A 25,455-nucleotide genomic window follows, 5' to 3' on the forward strand; every position below is an offset into this window, starting at 1 on the left:
CAAGAACATGGTCACCTTTTTATTTCACAAATATAAACAAAGAGTGACTAACTAATAAAGGAACTTGTGTTTAAATATCACAAAGTGAAGATTGATTAGTGGCATGAAGGTAGATTCTGGCTCCTTAAACAGTGATTTGCTAGTTGCAGATTAACCAGCAATTCAGTTCCCTCAAGAGCAGGAAGTATGTGGATATCATTTTATGGTTTTAGATTCAAGGAAGCAATTAGCAGGAGCTCCCTGGAGGTGTCCAGGAAAGTGAAGTTGTTGGCAGCTGGGAGATCTGGGTACTAGTCCCAGTCAGCTCCTGTGAACCAAGTCATTTGGGCTCTAAGCTTCGATTCGTTGAAGATTTTCCGTTGACACTTAAGTACTTTCTTAACAAACGGGATTTATTTCAGACTTGTGTTGCATACATTTAGCATAAGCACAGAGAATCAGGATTCTGCTCTTGTCGCCAGAGCCACTGAGCTAACATATTTGGGGGTCACCCACCTCTTTGGTGCTGGAATATACCTTAAGATTTCCTAAGTGGGGCATAAGAGAGAGTACAGATAGAGAAAAAATATATATATATCATATATTAGAAAACAGTGGTTTTCTAAAACATTGTGTTATAACCTATACTCTGGATGTTAGTTCTTTTTTCCGTATCAGCATTTTAGAGATTCCGTTATCCTCCTACCCCTCGTTGTACTTTTATTTGGCTCTTGAATGATGCTCAAGACAGGTCTGGCTTAAACTAGTCTTCCCAAACTTTTCCATATCATGGTATGTGTGGAAATAATTGTTTCATGGAGGAAAACTGAAGGTGACCCACAGAGGACAACTGGCCTGGATGCTGAGGCTGACCCCACCTGACTCCACCATAGGATGAGGGGATCCCTAGCCTGTAGCCTGTTTGACCATTAGGAAGGCCAGCGTTACAAAATCAAGGACTTGGACCCAAACCCTATTGGGAGGAATTGTATTATCAGTTATGTTTGTTAAGTCCACTTCTAATTTATTTCTCTCTTATGTGCCTTTATCCTCTTAGCTAGTTTATATCTAAGGATCATACTTATCCTTACAAAGTGGCCCTTCTAAAAGTTTGTAAAAAGTAGTTAATTGATGAAGAGATGGGGAATGCTTTTGTCACAATGTTTTGACCTAATTAGATTATGGGCAGTTTTGCTCTGCCTCTTTAGAAGATAGAGAATTTCTTTAAAAAGTGTATTTTAGGGGCGCCTGGGTGACGCAGTCGGTTAAGCGTCCGACTTCAGCCAGGTCACGATCTCGCAGTCCGTGAGTTCGAGCCCCGCGTCGGGCTCTGGGCTGATGGCTCGGAGCCTGGAGCCTGTTTCCGATTCTGTGTCTCCCTCTCTCTCTGCCCCTCCCCCGTTCATGCTGTCTCTCTCTGTCCCAAAAAATAAATAAACGTTGAAAAAAAAAAAAAATTAAAAAGTGTATTTTAGGGGCGCCTGGGTGGCGCAGTCGGTTAAGCGTCCGACTTCAGCCAGGTCACGATCTCGCGGTCTGTGAGTTCGAGCCCCGCATCGGGCTCTGGGCTGATGGCTCAGAGCCTGGAGCCTGTTTCCGATTCTGTGTCTCCCTCTCTGTCTGCCCCTCCCCCGTTCATGCTCTGTCTCTCTCTGTCCCAAAAATAAATAAACGTTGAAAAAAAAATTTTTTTTAAAGTGTATTTTATGTTTTCCATTATAAAAGTAATACAAAAAATGTGTAAAATAGTAACAAAAAAAGATGGGAAAAAATCATTCATAGGTCTGTTTCCCAAATATGGTTAAAATGTTTTTTCTCAGGTTTTTTTAATCTTGCATTTTTTTTTCTTAATTGTAAATTCACACATTTATAGAAGTAGAGAATATAATGAACCCCATGTTTCCATCTGCCAGTTTCTACAACCAGCCAATACAGGGCCACTCTTGTTTTCCACCCTACCCTGATCTCTGAGATGGTTTTAAACCATTGGTAAACACGTCAGTATGTATCTATAAAAGGTAAGCACTGGTTTTTACCAAAACCACAACACCATTATCACCCTTTCAATATATTTCTTAGTATCATCAAGCAAGCAGTTGACACATTTTCAGTTGGGTTTCTCTTTTTAATAGTTAATTTGTTTGAATTGGGATTCAAGAAAAGTCCGCATATCAGGCATATTCTTTTAATTAGAAGAACAAAACTGTGGGCATTCAGAGGAGACGCGTGGCCTGTACCTTAAAGGTGCTTGGTACACTGGCTTAGAGCTTACACTTGGGAGTCAGAAAGATGGTTTTGGAATCCTGGCTCTGCTACTTGCTGGCTGTGTAACCTCGTGCAGGTTACTTCTCTTACTTTAGATTTTTTACCCTGTGAAACGTGGATGATGTCTGCCTTAGGACTGCTGTAAGGAGTAAGTGAGTTAACGTGGGCTAAAGCACTCGTGTAGAGTTTAGCACATAGTTAAGGCTCAAAAAATATTAGGTATGTCCTGCATACAGTATAGCACCAGGTGTATAGATTTGTTTAAAAGGTCTTAAACAGGGTAAGAATCAAGGGGTATGGAATTGAGTCTAATTCTGCCCCTTAGGTGATACACTTCAGTGTTTCGGACCTTACTTAAATTGCACACCTCAAAAAGCAGGTGGGGTGAACAATGATGATTTCTAAAATCCCAGTGCTTGCTAGAAGTAAGGCAGCTTGGTATTTTTAGAAAGAGACTGAGGTTTGCATTACGCTTTGCCATTTATAAGTGTTAATTCTCCTCAGCTTCAGTTTTTTCATATGTGTAACGGAATTAATACTACCTAACCTAGTATTGTTGCAGTAAGTGCTGAGATCAATATATATATGGTGCCTAGCATGTAGAAGATATTCAAATTATTAGTCAGCATTTCATGATTATAAGTTAAAATAAGATCATTACGTTAGAGTATTTTCAGTTGTGAAGAAATATGTATTTTGTGGTGTTTATATAAATGAAGATGAACAGAGTATCTTAAGGGAAAAGGAATATACATTGGAAGGGTGAACATGGAAACCATGTTTCCAGAACATGAACAATGGAAAATTGAGGGACTGTTCAACCTTTGTGGTTGGATAAAAGCCGGAGGATGTCAGGGTCCCTAGAGAAATTTAAGAAGGTATTTGCAACAACTAGTTGCTTAAGTTGAATAAACCTATTTTCTGCATTATTTGAAAATTTGAACAATAAGTTAAAGAAGTAGATTGTTGTTTGTGTGTTTTTCAGTTGTTAATAATTGGAACATGCTGTAAGTGTTTAATAATACTGTTAGGGTAATGAAAATAACCTCCACTAGCAGTTAGTAGGAGAGCTGTAGTGTAACTGAGTTAGAAAACCAAATACAGGGGTGCCTGGGTGACTCAGTCGGTTGAGCGCCTCTGACTTCGGCTAAGGTTATGATCTCGTGGTTTGTGAGTTTGAGCCCCGCATGGGGCTCTGTGCTGACAGCTCAGAGCCTGGAGCTTGCTTTGGATTCTGTGTCTCCCTCTCTCTGCCCCTCCCCCGCTCGCTGTCTGTCTCTCTCTCTCTCTCTCTCAAAAATAAATAAACACTAAAAAAAAAATTTAAAAATTAAAAAAAAGAAAGAAAGCCAAATCCACGCTGGAGTCTACTGATCCCAGTATACTAGGCAACATTTCCCCATTTTAATTTTGTTTTTTATCAAAGTAATTCACGTGTATGGTTTAAAGAGTCAGGTAGTGCTAAAAGACTTAATGGGAAAAAAAGCCATTCCCTCCATTCTCCCCACCTCATAATCTCATTCTTTAGAGGTAGCCCCTCAGTTATTTTTTTTCTTTCCTTAGGTATTATCTTCATATTTCTTTCTTTCTTTTTTTTTTTTTAATGTTTGTTTATTTTGGGTGAGAGAGTGCGTGGCTGTGCACGGGAGGGAGAGAGAGAATCCCAAGCAGGCTCCGTGCTCAGCATGTAGCCCCAGCTGGGGCTCAGTCTCACAACCCTGAGATCACAACCTGGGCCAAAATCAAGAGTCGGACGCTTAATGGACTGAACCACGCAGGCACCCCTCTAAATCATTTGATATGTTATTTCTTGCTTTTTTCTCCCTCCAGTGTTTGGCCTGTTGAGCTAGATGATTTGTCTCAGCTCCACTCTTGTGTTTAGGTTGACCTTTGCCTGTTTTTTCCCTACATACCGTTAATTTTTTTCCAGATGCTCAAACATAATTGTCACATTCTTACCAGTAACCTTTTCTGTGAGCTCAGATGTGTCACTTGATGTTTCCTATGGAGAACTACTATCCAGGTATATCATTCAGGAACATGGGCTGTCACCCATGTCCCATTTCTTGGCTTACATCTTTATTTCCTAAGAAGTATTTGCCCACACACTTGTTTGATAGTTTGGAAATGTTGCAGAATTCTAGGTTGGAAGTAATTTTCCCTCAGAATTTTGAAGGCGTGGCTGTACAATCTGGTATCTGTAATTGCTCTACAGACATAGCAACTCAAATCCTTTTTTTATGAGACCTCATTTTATTGGGGTTTTTTTTCCCCCTCTCTTACTGGAAGCTTTGAGAATATTCTGTCCCTGATGTTCTGGAATCTCTTCATGACATACCATGGTGTGAGTCTTTCCTCAGCTGTTGTTCTGGGTATTCAGTGGGCTTTTTCATTCTGGAAATTCATATCCTTCAGTTCTGGGACATTTTCTTCTATTATTCCTCTGATTTCTGTCCCTCTCCATCTCTTCTTTTTCTTTGATTCTTTTTCATAATATCTATTCTTGCTATGTGGATAGGATAACTTCAAAGAGGACCCATTAAAGTTTTTCACTTTTGCTCTCTGCATTGGAGTAGGTTTAAGATCTATTGCCAGAATGAATTATCAACCCCCAAATAATGGCAAGCCCTGCATGTGAGAAGAGCTTAGTGCTTCACCCCTCAGTTTTGTAGATTGCATGAAGCCATGTGCTCCGGGACTGGGCAGGATCCAGCCTTCCTCACACTCCCTCCCAGTTCCCATTCATCCTGATTTCCTCACTGCCCTCAGGCACTAGGAATGTACTGCTGCTTTATTCTGTAGAAACCTCTACTGCTGCTCTTTTGATGAATCCGTGAGCTATTTGAGTACTGTTCAAAGTTCATTTTACTAAGATAAATGAGGAAAAGTTGAAAGAAAAATAAGATAAATGAAGAAAAGTTGAAAGAAAAATAAACGAAAAGAGGGGCTGGTGTGTAATATAGAAAATTTACAGTGTAAAAGCAACTGCAAACTCTAGCGAAGTTTTTTTTAATTGATGAGCATGAAACCAGGATGCTTGTACTTTCTCCGAGAGTTTCTCTTGAAAACTGCCAAAATATCAACACATAAACCAAAATGTCAGCAGTTGTTATCTCCAGGTAGGATTACAGGGTGGTTTTCATTTGCTCTTTGTACTTTACTGTACTTAACATGTTTCCTGCGGGGCCTAGGGGGGACCTTTTCCTCTCTAGTCAAGGAGGAGGGGTGCTTTCTTATGCCAGATAAAGTGTCCATGTCCCTTGGGCTCAAGCTGCTCAGCCCACTCTTGCTTCAACCTCCAGGTCCTCCCTCCATCCAGCACTGACCTCCTTTGCACTTTTAACAAAGTATGTTTTTAGGTCTTCCTAACCTTTTTTTCTCTCACCTATTTTGTTTCCTCAGTTTTTTTCACTGCTGCTTTTTAACACTGATGCTACCTGCTCAGCAAAGCAGTGCTTTTAAAGCTGTTTCTTCTCCCTTAGCCTGATCTTTCTAGTTGTTCTGGTGGCCTCTGTGGCAGATGATACCTTTTCTTTTTTCTTTTTTCTTTTTTCTTTTTTCTTTTTTTTTTTTTAGCTTTCAGATTCTTGGTTCGGTCTAAATAATGCTTTCATCTTGGAGTTCATTTCCAGATCAAAGAGAATATTTTTGAGTTAATTTTTGTTAGAAAAAAGCAAATATCCTGAAAAGAATAAGATATCAAGCCAGATTAAGGTTAGAAGCTAAAACCACTTTCCTGAGTTGCCTGTCATTTATCATTCTCTTGTTCTTAAGGATGGTTGAAATTGCTTTCTAAGTACATTCCTAAAGTATATAATAGTTCTTTCAAAATCAAAAAATAATTGTGTTGGTGCTTGCAACAGAAAGAGGGAAATAATCACCTGTAACCCTGTGACCCAGAGATTACTTCTACGGGTCATAGACCTAACACCACATGATAAGGAACAGATTGTTGAACTGTTTTTTGACCTTTAAGTTTGAAGTATGTCTTAAAGTACCTTAAAGTATGTGAAGGACTGTGTAACCCAGGTATCTCCTGGGTCTGAAACACAGGAGAGATCTGAGCTGAAGATTGAGATGTGGGAGTTGCTAGCATTTAGTTGGTATTTTAAATCATTGGAGTAACTGGAAGGGGAGGCGAGGGAATACGTGAAGTGATTATATGGAGAACTGAAAGCAGTTTGCTGAGGACCCTCAACATTTAGGGATTAGATGGAGGAGGAAGAAGAGCTTCCTCTAGAGGGACAGGAGGAAAATCAGGAAAATCCTATGTCCAGAAGAGAATGGAATTAAGTGTCAGTTGTTTCCAAGACCTAAAGGAAGATAAATACTGATTATTTCACTGAATTTTGCCTTGGAGGGATCTGTGTCCCCTTTTTTTGATCTTCGTTGAACACAACTGTTAATCTTTACTGTACCACATACAAACATATTGAACTTAGCACCAATGTGTCATAAATAGTTTACAGTTCTGTTTCCCCTAAAAGGTGGAGACTTTTGAAGGGTATGGCCCTTCAGGGTGTGGTCTTAGTCACCTTTGTGGAATAGTGTTGCATTGTGTGTTCACAACATGGACTCTGGAATCAGCCTCCCAGTGTATTAATAGCTGTGTGACCTATAGCAAGTTACTTAACATCTCTGATTCAATGCCATCGTCTGTGATGTCTGTGGTGTGATGATAGTAGTGTCTGCTTCACAGAAGAGTGAACATTTTAAGGTGTAGATACCAGTGCCTGGCTCATTGTAAATATTATGTAGTGTTTGGTGGAGGGGAGCTGGATGTGGTGGTAATAACATTGTTAGCATAGTGCCTGGCATTTAATGGACTTTTGAATGTGAAAATTCAACAACTTGGGACTAATACAATCCCTGTCATTTTCAACTCTATAAGCATATACAGAATGTAGCCATAACCAGCCATAGGAAAACTGTAGAATAGATAGAATAGAATAGGAGAATAGAAGTGGACAGAGTTCAGTGCATGTAGCTTTGTTTTATAAAACAAATCTATAGACTTTTTACAAAAGTACTCAGTTTCTTTTCATGTGGTGGGGAAGGAGAAAACTGAAAGATGAAGATTTCCAAAGCAGGTGAGAATTTTTATGTGTAGTGCTGAACATTTGTTGTAAACAGGTAGCCGGTGGATATCAGTCACAGAAGGTATTTGTGTGGCATAAAATAACACTTCACCCATTCATCTTGTTTTTACAGCTTATAGAATTAAAAGTATCTTTTAGACTTTAATTTGATCTCTTAAACCTTACATTAATTCATGGTAGGTGCATACTCATTCAGCCAGAAAATATTTTAGCATTTACTGCTCTGTATAGACACTTAACTGTATAACAGAGATTGTGCTAGGGGCTGGGGATAGGACTATAAATAAGACCAACTGTACTTGTCTTTAAAGAGCTTTAATTCTTAAGGGAGAGGCCAATAATTGCAGGTGTTAGAGATGCCGATAAGGAGCCAAATGGGGTGAGGGGGGGCAGATGACCAGCCCCTGTAAAGTAACAGGTAAGCTGAGGCTTCAAGGATGGGATGGAGCCAGAAATACTTGTAGAATATACCACCCTGAGCCGTGTTCAGTGTGTGGGCCAGGACAGTGTGTGTCCCATGTGGCTCTAGAGCCTGGTGAATGAGGGAGAGGGCTGGATGGGATATTGTGAAGAGGGCTGCAGATGTCAGATCAAGCCTGTCTTGTAGCCTTGATGTAAGGAGTTTAATGTTATTAACCACAGTGAGAAGCCATTGAATGGTTTTAAACTATGACTTAATCCAATTTGTGTTTTGAAATCCCTTTTACTGCTACATAAGCTTTTCTTCTTCTCTAGTCGTGTGTAAAGAAAGTACTTTAGATAGATTTAATCTATAAAGTACAGAAACTGATATCTTAGCCCGAAATACTGATATACTGATGTCCTTGAGTCATTTGCCAGAAAGAGTTCTTGCCTTAAGAATCCACCCTTAAGAATCAGTTTACATCTTAGATATCAGAAACTTGAGTTATAAACATAAAATGATTCATGTATAAAATTGTTCAATTAGTGACAGAGGATAGTCTTGAAACCTTAAGTCTGAAATCCTATTGCCTGCTAGAATCAGATTACCGTCCCTCATTGCCATGTCTGGAAAATGATAGTCTGAATGTTGATTTACTGTGCACACAAGTGTTCACAGGAATGTGACTTTTCCCATGTTTCACTTAAAAAAGAAACGGTCTTTCATGGTTTTTGCTGTATTAAAAGCATTAATGGGAGGGACGTGCACCTGGTTATCTCAGTTGGTTAAGCATCTGACTCTTGATTTTGGCTCAGGTCATTATCTCATGGTTCACGAGTTCGAGCCCCACATCAGCCTCCACACTGACAGTGTGGAGCCTGTTTGGGTTTCTCTTGGTTTCCCTCTCCCTGCCCCTACCACGTGCTACCTCACTCTCTTTCTTTCAAAATAAATAAACTTAAATAAAGAAAGGCATTAATGGGGTGGGTATTTCTCTTAGTAGGAAATGCTTTTTCTGTCATGGGAAATTCTTGTAGTTCTAATCATGAGCAGCATTTTGCATTTGAGTTAATTCATTCAATAAATATCTGAATGCCTACTCTGTTCCAGGTACCGTTCTAGGATCTTGGGGTATATTGTGAACTAAACAAAGATTCCTACCTTTGAAAAGCTTACTTCCCACTGGGAGGAGACAGATGACCAAAAATAAACATAATTAGTGTATTTACTATACTAATCATAAAAATAATTCGTACGTTAGAGGGTGGTATGTGTTTTGAAATAAAAAATAGAGCAGTTAATGCGTTGAGTGGAGAAGTTGCACATTTATTTATTTATTTATTTATTTATTTATTTATTTATTTATTTATTTATTTTTAACGTTTATTTATTTTTGAGACAGAGACAGAGCATGAACGGGGGAGGGTCAGAGAGAGAGGGAGACACAGAATCTGAAATAGGCTCCAGGCTCTGAGCTGTCAGCACAGAGCCCGATGTGGGGCTCAAACTCACCGACTGCGAGATCATGACCTGAGCCGAAGTCGGACGCCCAACCGACTGAGCCACCCAGGCGCCCCAGAAGTTGCACTTTTAAATAGGGTTGTCAGGGTAGCATGATTGAGAAGGTGTGATTGGAGCAACGACTTGGAACTTGGGAAGAGCATACCAGGCAGAGGGAACAACGAATACAAAAAAAAGCCCCAAGGCCAGAGTGTACCAGGCTTGTTTGAGGACCAGGAAAGAGGCCAGTGTGTTCAGAGGAAGGGAGGGAGTTCCTTGGCTTTCTAGGAACAAGTTTCTCCTCAATTTCAAAAAAGTTCATAAGCCAAAATAAATGAATAAGAGGGCATAGAATTTCCATCCTTCAAATGTTATGTAGATGGTAATTGATGAATACCTAGATTCATGTCTTGAATCTGGTAATTCCAAAGTAACACAAAATTTAAGTTAATTTCATAGGGCAGCTAAACAAAAAAAATCTTTTTCTATCAATAAGAAATGATGTTGGATCACATGCTTTTAAGACCTAGCATTTAGTAGAAACTGAAACTTAACATTCCAGTTTATACATTTCCAGATTAAAAGCCAGAAGGCTTTGTTTTATAGCAAAGATGGCAAGGGTGCCAAATGTTCTTGTCTTTAAGAAGGGCAGTGATAGCCTTGAGGTTTGGGCTTAGGGAGAAAGTGCCCTTTAAGAGCAGATTTGGTTTACTTCCCTGATTTCTTTCAAACTCAGTAGCTCTAAATCCTTTTAACATTTTTTTTAATGTTTATTTTGGGAGAGCGCACAAGAGACCGAGGGACAGAGAGAGGGGAAGAGGGAGAGGTGGGGGATGGGGGATGGGGAGGGACAGAGATAATCCCAAGCAGGCTCCTTGCTGTCAGCACAGAGTTCAGTAGGCTCAAACTCCAGAACCTTGAGATCATGTGACCTGAGCCTAAATCAAGAGTTGGATGCTTAATCGACTGAGCCACCCAGGCACCCTTCCTTTTAACCTTTTTAATTAGGTGGTCTAATTTTCTGTTTTGACTCTGCGCCGTTTTCCTTGTTTTTTCTTAAGTTTCCAGTCTAAATAAATCATTACATTCCTAAGGTCCTCAGCAATAACAATCTAATAGAGTATAGCCTATGTCCCATGCATACCAAGTGTATTACATTGGTATATGTATTCAGTGTCCTTTTTAAAAAAAAATTAATGTTTACTTTTGACAGAGAGTGCACACATGCTCACGAGTTGGGGAGGGGCAGAGAGAGGTGGGGACAGGGGATCTGAAGTGAGCTCAGTGCTGACAGCAGAGAGCCCAGTGTGGGGCTTGAACCCATGAATGAGATCATGACCTGAGCTGAAGTCAGATGCTTCACTGAAGGGGCCACCCAGGTGCCCCCAGGGTCTTTTGTTTCCGAAGCACAGTGCTTTAAAAAGAACCAGTTCATCCAGGACAATCACTATAGTTATTCCACCTGTACTTGCCATAATCTTTTCTCACGTTTCTGAATTTTGTTTTTCATAGAGTATCTTTGTGTACTTTCTTAAACTTCTTTATCATCTACTCCTTTCCCAATGTGTCATGGTTGTTTTTTATATTTGAGTCCTGTCTGTGAATTGGTGTTCGTTGTTTCTAGCCTAGTTTCCCCTGAGGTTGAAGTGGAAGTAAGATCACTGAAGAAAATGCTCAGAAGCATGGGTCTTTGACTTTCTGAAGCAAAACATTCTGCAGTTGACCCTTGAACAACACAGGTTTGAACTGCATGGGTCTCCTTATATGCAGATTTTTTTTCATCATGATAAGTGTACTCTTTAATTCCCTCCCTGCCCACCACTCCTCTGGAAACCATCAGTTAGTTTTCTATAGGTAAGAGTCTGTTTCTTGGCTTGTCATTTTTTTCCCCCTTTGCTCCTTTGTTTTGTTTCTTAAATTCCACATATGAATGAGATCATATGGTATTTATCTTTCTCTGACTTATTTCACTTAGCATTATACTCTCTGGCTCTATCCATGTTGTTGCTAACGGCAAAATTTCATTCTTTTTTTTTATGACTGAATAATATTCCAGTGTGTGTCTATCACTTTTTCTTTATCCATTCATCTATCAATGAACAAACACTTGGGCTAGTTTCATAGTTTTGACTATTGTAAATAATGCTGCAATAAACATAGGGGTGCATGTATCCCTTTGAGTTAGTGTTTTTGTATTCTTTGAGTAAATACCCAGTAGTGCAATTCTTGGGTTGTAGGGTAGTTCTATTTTTAATTTTTTGAGGAACTTCCCAACTGTTTTCCACAAAGGTTGTACCAATTTGCATCCCCATCAACAGTACAAGAGGGTTCCTTTTTCTCCATATCCTTAACAACACTTGCTGTTTCTTGTTTTGTTTATTTTAGCCATTCTTCCAGGTATAAGGTGATACCTCATTGTAGTTTTGATTTGCATTTCCCTGATGATGAGTAATGTTAAGTATTTTTAATGTGTCTGTTGGATGTCTTGGGAGAAATGTCTGTTCATGTCTTCTGCCCCCTTTTAATTGGATTTTTTGGTTTTGGGGTATTGAGTTGTACCAGTTCTTTATATATTTTGGATACTAATTCTTTATCAGATATGTCATTTGTAAATATCTTCTCTCATTCAGTAGGTTGCCTTTTCGTTTTGTGGATTATTTCTTTCATTGTGCAGAAACTTTTTATTCTCATGTAGTCCTAATAGTTTATTTTTGCTTTTGTTTCTGTTGCCTCAAGAGACATATCCAGAAAAATGTTGCTATGGCCAGTGTCAGAGAAATTACTGGCTATGTTCTTTTCTAGGATTTTTATGGTTTCATGTCTCATATTTAGGTCTTTTTTTTTTTTTTTTAAGTTTATTTATTGTGAGAGAAAGAAAGAGAGCGAGGGAGGGGCAGAGAGAAAGGGAGAGAGAATCCCAAGCAGGCTCCTTGCTGTTAGCAAAAAGCGCAGCTCCGGACTTGAACTCGTGAACCATGAGATGATGACCTGAGCCCAAACCAAGAGCTGGACATTTAACCAACTGAGCCACTCAGGCACCCCTCATATTTAGGTCTTTAATCCATTTTGAGTTTTATTTTTGTGTATGGTGAAAGAAAATGGTCTAGTTTCATTCTTTTACATGTGTATGTCCAGCTATTCCAACACCATTTGTTAAAGAGACTGTCTTTCTCCCATTGTGTTCAGTCCTCCTTTGTAGAAGATTAAGTGGCCGTATAATTGTGAGTTTCTTTCTGGGTTTTCTGTTCTATTTCATTGATCTATGTGTCTATTTCTGTGGCAATTCCATACGGTTTTAATTACTTCTGCTTTGTAACATAACTTGAAATATGGAACTGCGATACTTCCAGTTTTGTTTTTCTTATACAAGATTGCTTTGGCTATTCATGGTCCTTTGTGGTTGCGTACAAATTTTAGGATTGATCTAGTTCTGCGAAAAATGTCATTGGTATATTGAAAGGGATTGCATTAGATCTGTAGATTGTTTTGGGTAATATGGACATTTTTTTTTAATGTTCACTTATTTTTGAGAGAGCACAAGAAGGGAAGGAGCAGAGAGAGAGAGAGACCTAGGACCCAAAGCAGGCTCAGCACTGTCAGCATGGCCCCCAGTGCAGGGCTCAAACTCATGAACCATGAGGTCATAACCTGAGCTGAAGTGAGATGCTCAGCAGACTGAGCCACCCACGTGTCCCAAGTAGTATAGACATTTTAACAATATTTGTTCTTCCAACCCATGGGCACGGAGTGTCTTCCCATTTCTTTGCATTGTCTTGAATTCCTTTCATCAGTGTTTCAGAGTTTTTAGAATACAGGTCTTTCACCTCTTTGGTTAGGTTTATTCCTAGATATTTTATTGTTTTTGGTGCAATTGTACATGAGATTGTTTTATTATATGCAGATTTGTTTTTGATAAATATAGGACACTACTGTAAATGCATTTTCTCTGCCTTGTGATTTTCTTACCATTTTATTTTCTTTAGCTTACTTCATTATAAGAGTACAGTACATAATACATATAACATACAAAATATATGTTAACCAACTGTTCATTTACTGGTAAGGCTTATGGTCAACAGTAGCCTATTATTGGTTTGGGGGAGTCAAAAGTTATGTGTGAATTTTCGACTGAGCAGAGGGGTTTGGGGTACCCCCCATTGTTCAAGGTTCATCTGTACTTTATGCTCACTGAAAAAAAGGAAAATGGTGTGCATTCATAGAACTGCAAATTAGAAGTGCTTTTGAAAACATTGCAGGGCTTTTTTTCCTTCTTCCTCCAGATAGGACTGTATATGAATCACCCAAGAATTTAGCATTCTTACCATCTTTTTTGTTAAAAGGAAATATCACAATCTCTTTAAGCCACCAATCCATTGCCATTCTAAGTGGGAAGTTCAAGAGCCTAGCATTTTGGTAGACATTATAGCTTTATTGTATGACAAGATTAAAAGAAATTGAATACACTCAAAGTGAGCTTATTCTTTTTTTTTTTTTTTTTCCAACGTTTATTTATTTTTGGGACAGAGAGAGACAGAGCATAAACGGGGGAGGGGCAGAGAGAGAGGGAGACACAGAATCGGAAACAGGCTCCAGGCTCCCAGCCATCAGCCCAGAGCCCGACGCGGGGCTCGAACTCACGGACCGCGAGATCGTGACCTGGCTGAAGTTGGACGCTTAACCGACTGCGCCACCCAGGCGCCCCAAAGTGAGCTTATTCTTAAAATCACTCTTTCTTGGGCATTCTGATAACTGAGTTTTTAACATAATTAACCTAAGATAGGTGTCTATTCAAATTTTTCCTATGTTTATTTATTTTTGAGAGAGAGAGCGAGCACAGAGGAGGGGCAGAGAGAAGGAGATAGAGAATCACAACCAGGCTCCAAATTGTCAGCACAGATCCAAACACCAGGCTCAAACTTACAGATCCTCACAAACCGCGAGATCATGACCTGAGCCCAAATCAAGAGTCTGACACTTAACTGAATGAGCCACTTAGGTGCCCCTATTCAATTATTTTTTTATCTGCTATATCTGTTAAAGTTAACTGTGCACTTGAACATGAACTTGAAAGTAATGAATAAGTTGAACCTCAGTAATTTTTTTTGTTTATCTTAATGTTGAAGAACATTTTCTTTTCCTTTTAGTTAACTCTAAGAGTAATTGTAAAACAAATCTACTTTGTATCTTATATTCTGACCTTGTTTTTGCTGTTTAATGGAATTTGGATTACAAACCCACAATGTGGGGACCTCTGAGGTGTTTCACCTTGTGTTAACGTGAATTCACTTAATCATTATTTAAAAAAAAATTTTTTTTTAATGTTTATTTTATTTATTTTTGACAGAGACAGAGACAGAATGTGAGTAGATCAGGGGCAGAGAGAGAGGGAGACACGGAATCCAAAGCAGGCTCCTGGCTCCGAGCTGTCAGCACAGAGCCTGATGCAGGGCTCGAACTCACAAGCTGTGAGATCATGACCTGAGCCAAAGTCGGATGCTCAACCGACTGAGCCACCCAGGCACCCCTATCATTATTAACATTCAATACACTTAGGGCTTTTTTAAAATGTTTATTTATTTATTTATTTATTTGGACAGAGAGCGAACCTGAGCAGGGGAGGGGCAAAGAGGGGGAATGAGAATCCCAAGCCGGCTCCCTATTGTTTATATCAGTTATTTTCAATTATAAAACCAAAGTAGCATATCACGTGTAAGGAGCAAAATTGTTTTTTATTTTTGTTTTTTTATTTTAGAGTGAGCATGGGCAGAGACAGAGAATCTTAAGCAGGCTCCGCGCTCAGCACAGAACCCAGTGTGGGACTCCATCTCACAAACCGTGAGATCATGACCTGAGCCAAAATCAAGAGTCGGATGCTTAACCGACTGCATTTGCCAAACTTCATGTTGTCAAAATAGAACTTTTTTTTTAATCGTCAAACTCAGTACTGTTTGAGTCAGAAATCCTCAAGAAAGTAAAAAGCAGCAGGGAGTGGAAATTAGGTGGCATAATCTTAGTAAACGTTTTTATTTTTATTATGACAGAAAAGTCTTCCCTTTAAGACTTGTCAAATTAACTCAAAGAGCAACACTCTGTAATGAGAATATCTTCTGGGGTCGCCCAAACTGGGATGAATCTACATTTGTATGCAGCAGTATCGTGTGTGCTCTTTTGGCAAGAACAGTAAGCCCTTGAGGGTTTCTCCACACTGTCTTCAGAGGAGAAACTTAGTTTTCAAGGACTCCATAGAACATAAAACCTTGCCCTTAAAGATTTACTTAATCTCATTTTCTTTGAATAGCCTGTGTCATTTGTGATGAAATTGTCTGATTGTACTATTTGATACGTGGAAAATATTTTATTAAAAAGTCTCCTTCCAGGGCGCCTGGGTGGCTCAGTCGGTTAAGCATCTGACTTCAGCTCAGGTCATGATCTCACAGTTCAAGAGTTTGAGCCCAGCGTGGAGCTCTGTGCTGACAGCTCAGAGCCTGGAGCCTGCTTCGGATTCTGTGTCTTCCTCTCTCTCTGCCCCTCCCCTGCTTGCCCTCTGTGTGTGTCTCTCTCTCTCAAAAGTAAAATTTTTTAAAAAGTCTCCTTTCTTAGCAACACGTGTTCTTGTTTTCAGGATATACCTTCTCAGAAGCTTCACAGGAGAGAAAGCAGTGACAAAGAAGGAAGTTATTTTTTGCATGATAAAATCATCAACTTTAGTCACCAACTTCTAATTCAAATGAAATTTTAATTTGGGTGTCTTACTATTCCTTCTTAAAACAATTTTGGGGGCACCTGGGTGGCTCAGTCAGTTGAGCATTCAACTCTTGATTTTGGCTTAGGTCATTCATGATCCCAGGGTTGTGGGATTGATCCCCCACATCAGGCTCCATGCTGAGTGTGGAGGCTGCTTAAGATCCCCTCTCTTTCTCATTGCCACTCTCGCCACTCATGCTGGCTCTCTCTAAAATAAATTTTTTTAAAAAATTGAAAAAGAACAATTTTATTCCTTATATATATGTGATGTGTTACTTTGGTTTTATAATTGAAAATAACTGAAACAAATAACATCTGAGCTCTTGAGCCTGGAATACCAATGTGTTTGGTTTTAGGACTTGAATAAAAAGACCATAGAATTTGGGGTAAACCTCTCAATTCCTTAAAGTTTTTCAGAAACCTTACCTCTGATGAGGTTGTTCTCATATTGCTCATATATGGGTCATTGCTTGGTAAAATACCAACAGTAAGTAGTGTCAGTCTGGCATTTTATCAGTGACTACATTAAAGCATATTTTCAGGAAATAAGTGTGACAGATCTTATGTGACAGAAGATAGAGGATATCAGGCACATACAATTTAGATACAGAAGTAAGAGCAAACTAAGTTAACCAGAGGTAGAGGAAACACTTCAAGACTGGGGGGTACACAGAGGAATCCAGTCCTCACATATAGTTCTTATGTATCAGTTTCACCTCTCTGTGTTATTAGGAAGAAATGGAAAGTTTGTTTTACACATTGATAGGAAGGGGTGCAATCTATGTTATAGAACTGAATTCATCAACTACTTTAGTAAAATTAATTTGTTAATTGGCAATGAGCTTGTTGCTTTTGTATTACTTTTGTAGTACTTTATACTGGATATCTTTTCCTTCATTCCTCCCCCATAGTTACTGAAAACCAGATGTGTTGGAATTAGTCCAAAAGCCACAACTAGAAGGATTTGGTTTCTTCCAAGTCAGAGGGTGACTATCTTTTTCTCTTAAAAACTGAAGTTAACCCTTTTCTGTGTTTATGCTAGAGAAATAAGCCAGTCTTTATTCTAGTCAAGGTTTTATATATTTAATAGAATGGGGGAGAGCTTACTGTAAATACAGCTGGTCTTTTATTTTTTTTAAGTTTTTAAAACTTTGTTTATTTTTGAGAGCGAGTGAGTGGGTGAGGGGCAGAGAGAGAGGGAGACACAGAACCTGAAGAAGGCCCCAGGCTCTGAGCTGTCAGTACCGAGCCTGACGCAGGACTCAAACTCACGAACTGTGAGATCATGACCTAAATTGGATGCTTAACCACTGAGCCATCCCGGCACCCCAGAGCTGGTCTTTTAAGGCAAGAGATGTACCACTTCTTCAAGCTAGTCATTTGTAGATTTTTTTATTTCCAGGCAAAAATGCCATCATTAGAATTTTTCTCTCCTTTTGATTTGTTCTGTCTGCCCATATACCAAAATGTATTATCCTGAGTTCCTTTTGGCCTGTCAGTTGTTTGAGCTGAAGATTACACACTGGAAGCCTGGGGAGAGACCACGAGGTCAGCGTGAAGAAAGCAGGCTGGGAGACCTCGCTCTCATTCTTCAGGGAACCAGATTTTGCTGTCATTGTAGCACCAAGAGCAAGTGCTACTGCGATTTTTCACTGTTTTCAAATCCACAAGTCCTCTAGTTTATATGAAGTTAATTTCAGCCCCCTTTCCACTTGTCCTTTTTCTGTGTTCCTTAATGGATTTTTCCAAGGATGCCCGCCTTGATTTTTCCCTTTCATTCACGAGATAGAAGCATTCTATTTCTTGCCAAGCTGATGGGTTTCAAAGTGTATGTGTTCTATATGAAGACTTAGGCCTTAAAAAATTGTTAATGAGGTTGCTGTTACTTTCCTCAGCATTTACCAAATATCTGACTTTTATTTTGCTGAACTCTCTCGGCCTTGAAGGATTTTTCAGTGGCTTTAGCAGTAATTATAGTAACAAAGACACTGCCACAGGTGATTGCCTTTGTCTTCTTGTGGCAGAAAAGCTTTTCCCCCCTCTGTTGTACATAGCAAGTCCCCCTAAAATGAAAACTCAGTGATCACATACATAAGTGTGTGAACTAGTTGATGCCTGTTAAGAATTCCTTATCCGGGCGCCTGGGTGGCTCAGTCCATTAAGCTTCTGACTTCAGCTCAGGTCATGATCTCACAGTTTTGAGTTCGAGCCCCAGGTCGAGCTCTGTGCTGACAGCTCAGAGCCTGGAGCCTCCTTGGGATTCTGTGTCTCCTTCTGTCTCTGACCCTCCCCCACTTGCTCTCTCTGTTTCTCTCTCGCTCTCAAAAATAAACAAACATTAAAAAAAAAAAAAAGAATTCCTTGTAAGATTTTCGTAATCATTGTGAAAGCTCTTTATGGGTAACTGCATGTTGTTTAGGGTAAACACTAAAATGGGTTTGTTGTTTTTTTTTTTACAAAATGAAACAGTACTCTAGAAGAAATAGGATACGGTTTATGCTCCAATGCCACTAGAGTGTATATGTGAGATTGTATGAGGCATCCTTTTGCCTGAAGGAAAGATGTTATCCTGTTAGAAAACAGGATGTGTATATGATTACATCTAATGTGGCCATATTGAATTTCTTCTCATTTAGTTCCTAAATAAGAGGACCCAAAATGTTGCAGTAACAATTCTTAGGACCTGTTGGCCATATTCAGTTCTCTTAAATTACGTAGATAGAATGGACCTTAAGAATAGTTGACTCTGGGGCACCTGAGTGGCTCAGTTGGTTAACCGTTCGACTTCAGCTCAGATCATGATCTAATGGCTCATGGGTCTGAGCCCCACATTGGGCTCTGTGCTGACAGCTCAGAGCCTGGAGCCTGCTTTGGATTCTGTGTCTCCCTCTATCTGCCCCTTCCCTGCTCACGTTCTTGTCTCTCAAAAATAATAAATAAACGTTAAAAAAAATGTTTTTAAACAAACAAAAGAATAATTTTGTAAAGAAAAAAAGAAAGCTTAGTATTCAGGTGTAGACACCAAGAATTTACCATCTGTTAGAATCCAGGGAAAGTGGCCTAGCATATTTTCCAGGAGAAAATGACACGACCAATCTATGTAGATTAGTGGTGGTAGGGGGTACGTAACAAATGGCATCTGTCACCAGAAAAAGCTGTTTCATTCAGCTTCTGAATTTAGGTGAGTGCCATGATTATATCAGCAGAGTGCCTGGTCATATAGCAGCTATCAAGCATTACCCAGAATTATTTTGTGTAAATCTGTCTGGAATGTGGGATCTCCTTTTTTGATAGTTTTGGTGTGCAAATTAAAAACAAACAGGGGCACCTGGGTGGCTCAGTCCATTAAGCATCAGACTCTTGATCTCGGCTCAGGTCTTGATCTCAGGGTCATGAGTTCAAGTTCCACATTGGGCTCTCCCCTGGGCATGAAGCCTACTTAAAAAAAAAAAAAAAAAGTGAGTTGCTAAAACTTGGAGGACACTTTTAGGTTGTAATAGAGTGGAACTTGGAAGGCAGACTGCCTTGGTTTGAATTATGGCACCCAGCCTTTCTGTCCTTCAGTGTTTCTCATCCCTAAAATAGGATAATGTACTTAATAACTCTAAGCACTTCTCCAGTCTAGAGCCCAGGCTACACTTTAGAGTAGAAAATGACTTCACATAAATTAAAACTTAATGGAAATATTTCAGTATTTTAAATGGTGATTAACTTAGTAAACTGGGAAGGTGTTGACTAACAAATGATTTGTACATTTATTTATTTATTTTTACAAATGATTTGTACATTTAAATGAAGGGAGGATGACATCTGGTATGCTTACATTTAACAAAATAGCTGGATTGTAGAAAAATTGCTTGCATTTCATTTGGTTGTTTTCTATTTGCCTCACCATAAGAATTTCCTGAAGATTCTGGAAATTCTGGTTCAGTAATTCGGGTTTGGATCTTGAGAACATACACTTTTTTAAGTCAATTGATAGATTTTTTTCTTTTAAAAACGTACACATTTAACAAATCTCTCAGATGATTATTAAGAGACAGTTTACAGAGTTAAGTATTGTGTGTCTTCTCTGAACCCCAGCTTTCTGACCAACAGAATCAAAGATTTGACTAGAAAGATGGTCTGCTTCCTAACTCACTTTATGATTTTGAGATTCCTATCTAATGATTATGATATCAGATAATTCCATTACATGTGATGCAATATGGGGTGAGGAACTGAGCCTTCTATTTGCCAGAAAAATTAATTCAGCAAACTTTAAAAAAATGTTTCCATAAAGAAAAAAGCTTTCTCATAAAATAATAACCTTGAGATAATTTGTATTGATTCAGTTAATTCTAAATGTCGATAATGAAGCATTAATAAAGCACCCAAAACTCTGGTAATGTGTATTGTCTTTTGTTGGGTGTGTGTACACACTATTTAAAATACTGCTGTTTTAGAATTACTGGTCCTTTGATTTAGCAAATTTACTAAAATTGTGAGCAGTTAAAACTTCTCATTACAATCTTCATTCTAATCCATGGCAATTCTCTTTTGCTAGTTATCCCATCACCTGAGCACAGTCTGTCATTTCTCATGCATCTTTGCTTGACAATCCATACCTTTCCCATTTATCACCGTTTCTCAGAGTCCACACTGTTGAGCTCGGGAGACATGCCTCACTGCCTGCCAGGACACACTTGTTCAGCAACAAGGAATGTCTAACAATCAGCAAATTAGTGTTGATTGTTCTATTCTTGACCCAGTGATTTCTTTAGCTGATAGTAGTAAGTAGATAATTGGGGGCTATTAGCACACTTATCCATGTGTTGTTTTTAATCCCCTAAGTCTTCCAAAACCTATCTCATGGGAGAATAACAGGTATTTCTTAGGCTCCACAAAGTGATGGCCAGCAATTGACATGAATTGACACAGGTTTTTGTTTTGTTTTTGCATGGTGGTGGGAGGGGTTGCAGGGGAGCCTTCAGGAACACAAACAAGATGACAGTATGGAGCCCCAGTCATAATTTCAAGATGAATTGAGTTCCTGAAGTTTGGGATGCTCATTAATTAGTGGATTTCTCTTAAGCAGGGGATATCTCGAGCACCTTTAGGGTATACAGCTCATTAAAACTGTTTAATGTATATGCTATTTTGAATGGTATATATTACAGATCTAATTGTGGTCTGTGGTGTTTAATCTATTTTAGAAACTGGATGGCTTCTACAGGGAGCCAGGCCTCTGATATAGACAAGATTCTTGGATTCTTCAGTGATGGCGCACCCCCCACCAAAAAGCCCAGGTAAACAAGGGAAGGGAATCTGAGGAACACAGTAAATTACCAAACAGACTTACCCCACATCCCAGTTGTTTTCAAAAGTTAATATTGGTCTTCATATAAAAATTAAATTATTTTTATTTTGGATTCAATTTTTATTTTTATCCAGGTCATAAATGTACATAATTTTAAAGTCAGTACCTGAAAGCTTATAATGCCTTGTCCCTCTATAGAGATAATCACCTGCAGCCTTTTAATTGATTTCTTTAATATTTCCATTCATATTTTTAAATACTTTGTATGTACTGCTGTTTTTTAGTGTTTTGGTTTTATCTATTTCCAGTTAAGAAAGATGAGGATTAGGCTTGCTCTTCTGGAGCCTCCCCTCACATGTTGCCCCCCTCCCCAGTGTGTTTTATATCATAATTTTTGGTTAAGTCAGTTTTTAATAGTTACATTACATGACTGTATAAATAGTTCATAGGTGAGCCTAATCGTGTTTTGAAATTACACTTTTTTGTCCATTTTTTCCTCCAAGTTATTAAAGATTGTCTCTCTCTCTCTCTCTCTCTTTTTTTTTTTTTTTTTTTTGGTTTGCTTTGTTTTCTATGTACCTATCATACAGGTGACAGAAGAGTAAATCTCTTAGATATGCTGACACTCATCAGTAATTTACTAGTTTAAATTGTTTCGTGGGGTTTTCCTTTTGGACCATATTCTGCTGAGGATAGTTCTCCAGGCCTGCTGAAAATGGCTGATATTTGCCATTTTCCTTCCCCATGACCTCAAGGATTCCTCTTACATCTCTCCTGTATTGGAGCCTCTGTTTCCTAGATACCATGTCACCTTTTTGGTGTGGTCCTTCATTTTGCTGAAAACTATTTTCATTAGCTTCCTTAGTAAGGATTCACATGAGAAGGGTTTTTGGAGACATTTGCAAATGTCTTTATCATATTTGTACATTGATTTGATGATTTGGCTGAGTGTAGAATTTTAGGGAGGAAGTCATTTTCCTTAGAGTTCTGAAGTTACTGCTCATTCTCTGCTAGCAGCTAAGTCTTCTGCCAAAATAGGGACTCTGTGCTGATTCCCAGTCATTTGTGTCATGTGGCCTCTTCTTTTCTCATTAGAAGCTTGTAAGGATAGTTATTTTATTCTCAGCAACCTGAAATTTCATGGAGATGTACCTTCATATGAGTCTAGACATCAGGTGGCTCTTCAGAGCTGTCTACTGATAATTCATTTTTGAAAAATTTTTTTATTTGATAATTTCCTTTACAGTTTTTTCTGTATTGTGTCTTTGTAGAACTCTTGGTATTCAGATATTGGACCTTCTGGAGTAGGACTCTAGTTTTTTTATATTTTTCTATTGCTTTTGTTTTTATCATTCTGCTGTCTCAAGTAATTTTGTTTTCTTCCAACCTTACGAATTTTTTGTTATATTTTTAATTTCCAAGAAATCTTTTTGTTTGCTCACCCCCCTCCTTTTTTTCTTAAGTTTATTTATTTATTTTGAGAGAGAAAGAGCAGAGGAAGGGCAGGGAGAGAGAAAGAATCCCAAGCAGGCTCTGCACTGTCAGCCCAGAGCCAGATGCAGGGCTTGAACTTAAGAACTGCAAGATCATGACCTGAGCCAAAATCAGTAGTCCGATGCTTAACTGAGCAAGCTGCCCAGGTGCCCCATGCCCACCCCTTTTATAGCATTCTTTGTTTGTTTGTTTGTTTGTTTCATGTTTATTTATTTTTGAGAGACAGAGTGAGACAGAACGCGAGCTAGCTCTGGGGGGGGGAGGGGAAGAGAGAGAGGGAGACACAGAATCTGAAGCAGGCTCCAGGCTCTGAGCTGTCAGCATAGCCCAATGCGGGCCTCGAACCCACAACCGTGAGATCGTGACCTGAGCAGAAGTCCGACACTTAACCGACCGAGCCACCCAGGTGCCCCATACAGCATTCTAATGTTCATGTTTCATAGATGCCTTTTTTTTTTTTTTTAAATTTATGGAGATAACTGTTTTCAGTTTTTCTTCTTTCTCTGGTATTGTCCCTTTTTTCCTGCAGGTTTTCTTTCTAGGTACTAGTTTGTTTAGATGTAACTCTCACATTGGGGGCTTTGTTCAAATGTAAGGTGACCTTTCTTTGTCTGCTCATATTTAAGAGAAGACGCTAAAGAGCCAGTTGGAGAATCTGTGTGTGTGTAAAGGACTTGGTCTCTCGTGCTTCATTGGGGGTGTCAAGCATGGTTCTGGAGCTGAGGAATCGCCACCTGTCAGAACCTGTGGGTCTTTTCTCTCATGCTGGCTATTATCCCCAAAAGAAGATGAGTGGATGGGGAATAGCGTGCAGGTATAAGGTTCACTGCCAGTGTCTGAGAGTCTTCCTCTGGGAGAAGGGGGCAAAGGAGAGTCTTGCATTTCATATACTGACTTTTACTTAATCTCCTTCCCCAAGCTGTGCAGTGTTCTCAAATACTCAACCTCTCTGGAGAGCAAGGCTCCAGTCTTAGAATTCTAACTGCTTCTAAGACAGCCTTGCAGTGACTTCTCTTATCTTGGCCCCACCTGCCCCTCTACCTTCAGACTTATTTGAACATTCCCAAGGTTCTGTCGAGGGAATCAGCTCTTACCTTACAACTTCTAAAATTTTGTGGGCCTGTGTTGTCTGCTGTCATCTTTTCCTATTCTGTTTTTTATCAACTTATGCCTTCTAAAAAAATTACTTTATAATTACTTAGTGGTTTTAGGAAGAATCAGAAACGAAAAGTGAGGCAAAATTACACCTCAGACCTATAATGGATGAGGTAAAAAATTCAAGTAATACAGCACAATCAAGGGAGAAGTAAAAATCATTGTCCTCCCCAATCCCCAGAGCTAACCACTATTAACAGTTCTTGTGAACCCTTCTAGAAATTTTCTGTATGTATTTTTTTTATGTTTCAATATCTTAATTCCCTTGAACTGAAACTTATTTTTCATCATCAGTTTCTGATATCTATTGTCAAGTCTTTTCCCATAGACTAAACTTTTGAGATTGGGGACTTGATTTTATTCATAGGAACATCATTAGTGCCTACCCTTATGTCTAGTACTTTGTAAGTTTTTCATATTTGTTGAATGACTGAATACAGGAGTTGGGGATAGGGAAGGCAGTTCTAAAGTTTGGTTTCCCAAGACAGGTTTCCCAAGGCTGTTTCTTACGTTATGCCAAAATGCGAATCCTTTTTCTATTTTATTATTTTGACAAAAGATTGAGAAAGGCAATTTCTTGGAAAACACCTACCATTAGCAAAAATTAAAGTAAACAAACATATTTCAAACACATTTTAATGTAGTTTCCAGATTGAAGGGGGGGGGGCAAAACACAAAAATTGTGCCCCTGCTATCTCTTCAAAACAGAACTCTGTGGTGCTTCTCATGATAAGAAAGGAATGTTTTCTCTTCTTGTCGTATCTGTTGAATAGTTTTTTTCTTTGTTTATTTAGGTAATGTGAAGGTCCTGTGTTTCACAGTTCTCTTAACTATTTTTTCTTCCTTCCTTCCTTTTTTTTTTTTTTTTTTTTTTTGCCTCAAGATAATCTAGAACAAAACCGAAGTGGAATTTGTTCCCATATTTGACTGTCTCATTCTCAATTTTATCTTAATAGTGTGTATGAAATCTGAGCTTAAATTTAGCTTTCTTTCATCTCTTCTTTTATATTTGCCAACAGTGGGAATTTAATTTGTATGGATTTCTTTTCTGTCTGGAGTCCATGTTTTTTGAAATTCAGTGTTGGTTTAAAATATAAGTTAGTAAAAATCAGCTGGGCTGTAATGTGATCAGATCTTTTTCTACTGTTAGTGGGTTTTTTTAGGTTGAGAGAACTATGAGGGAGAAAATTGATTTTGAGAGTGCCTTTTAAGATTCCTGAAATAGGTTTTTCAGCAAGTCTTGGCACAAAATTCTGGTCTTTTTGCTTAAGATACTCAGGAGAGGATGGGGCACCTACCTGGCTCAGCTGGTTAGGTGTCTTGACTTTGACTCGGGTCAAGATCTCACGGTTCTTGAGATCAAGCCTCACGTCGAGCTCTGTGCTGACAGCATGGAGCCTGCTTGGGATTCTCTCACTCCCTCTTTCTCTGCCCCTCCCCCCCCCCCCATGCATGCACACATGCCCTCGCTGTCTCTCAAAAATAAATAAACAAACATTAAAAAAAAAAGATACTTA

General features: G+C 38.9%; 1 protein-coding gene across 6 annotated transcripts in view; it reads left to right on the forward strand.

The window, feature by feature from the left end:
- The window catches only part of FAM118B (family with sequence similarity 118 member B), a 48,846-nt gene that overhangs the window by 2,872 nt on the left and 20,519 nt on the right, over window positions 1–25,455 (forward strand). For 5 of the 6 annotated variants that reach the window (XM_011286499.4, XM_045038513.1, XR_006586089.1 and 2 more), the window contains exon 2: window positions 21,186–21,278. In XM_011286499.4, coding sequence (XP_011284801.3) covers window positions 21,193–21,278 — 86 coding nt within the window. In that variant the 5' untranslated portion in view covers window positions 21,186–21,192. Of the gene's footprint in view, window positions 1–13,902; window positions 13,952–21,185; window positions 21,279–25,455 lie in introns of those variants that run through there. The other variant, XR_006586091.1, reaches the window with a different exon arrangement.

Source organism: Felis catus, chromosome D1 (assembly GCF_018350175.1).
Source record: "Felis catus isolate Fca126 chromosome D1, F.catus_Fca126_mat1.0, whole genome shotgun sequence".
Lineage (NCBI taxonomy): Eukaryota > Metazoa > Chordata > Mammalia > Carnivora > Felidae > Felis > Felis catus.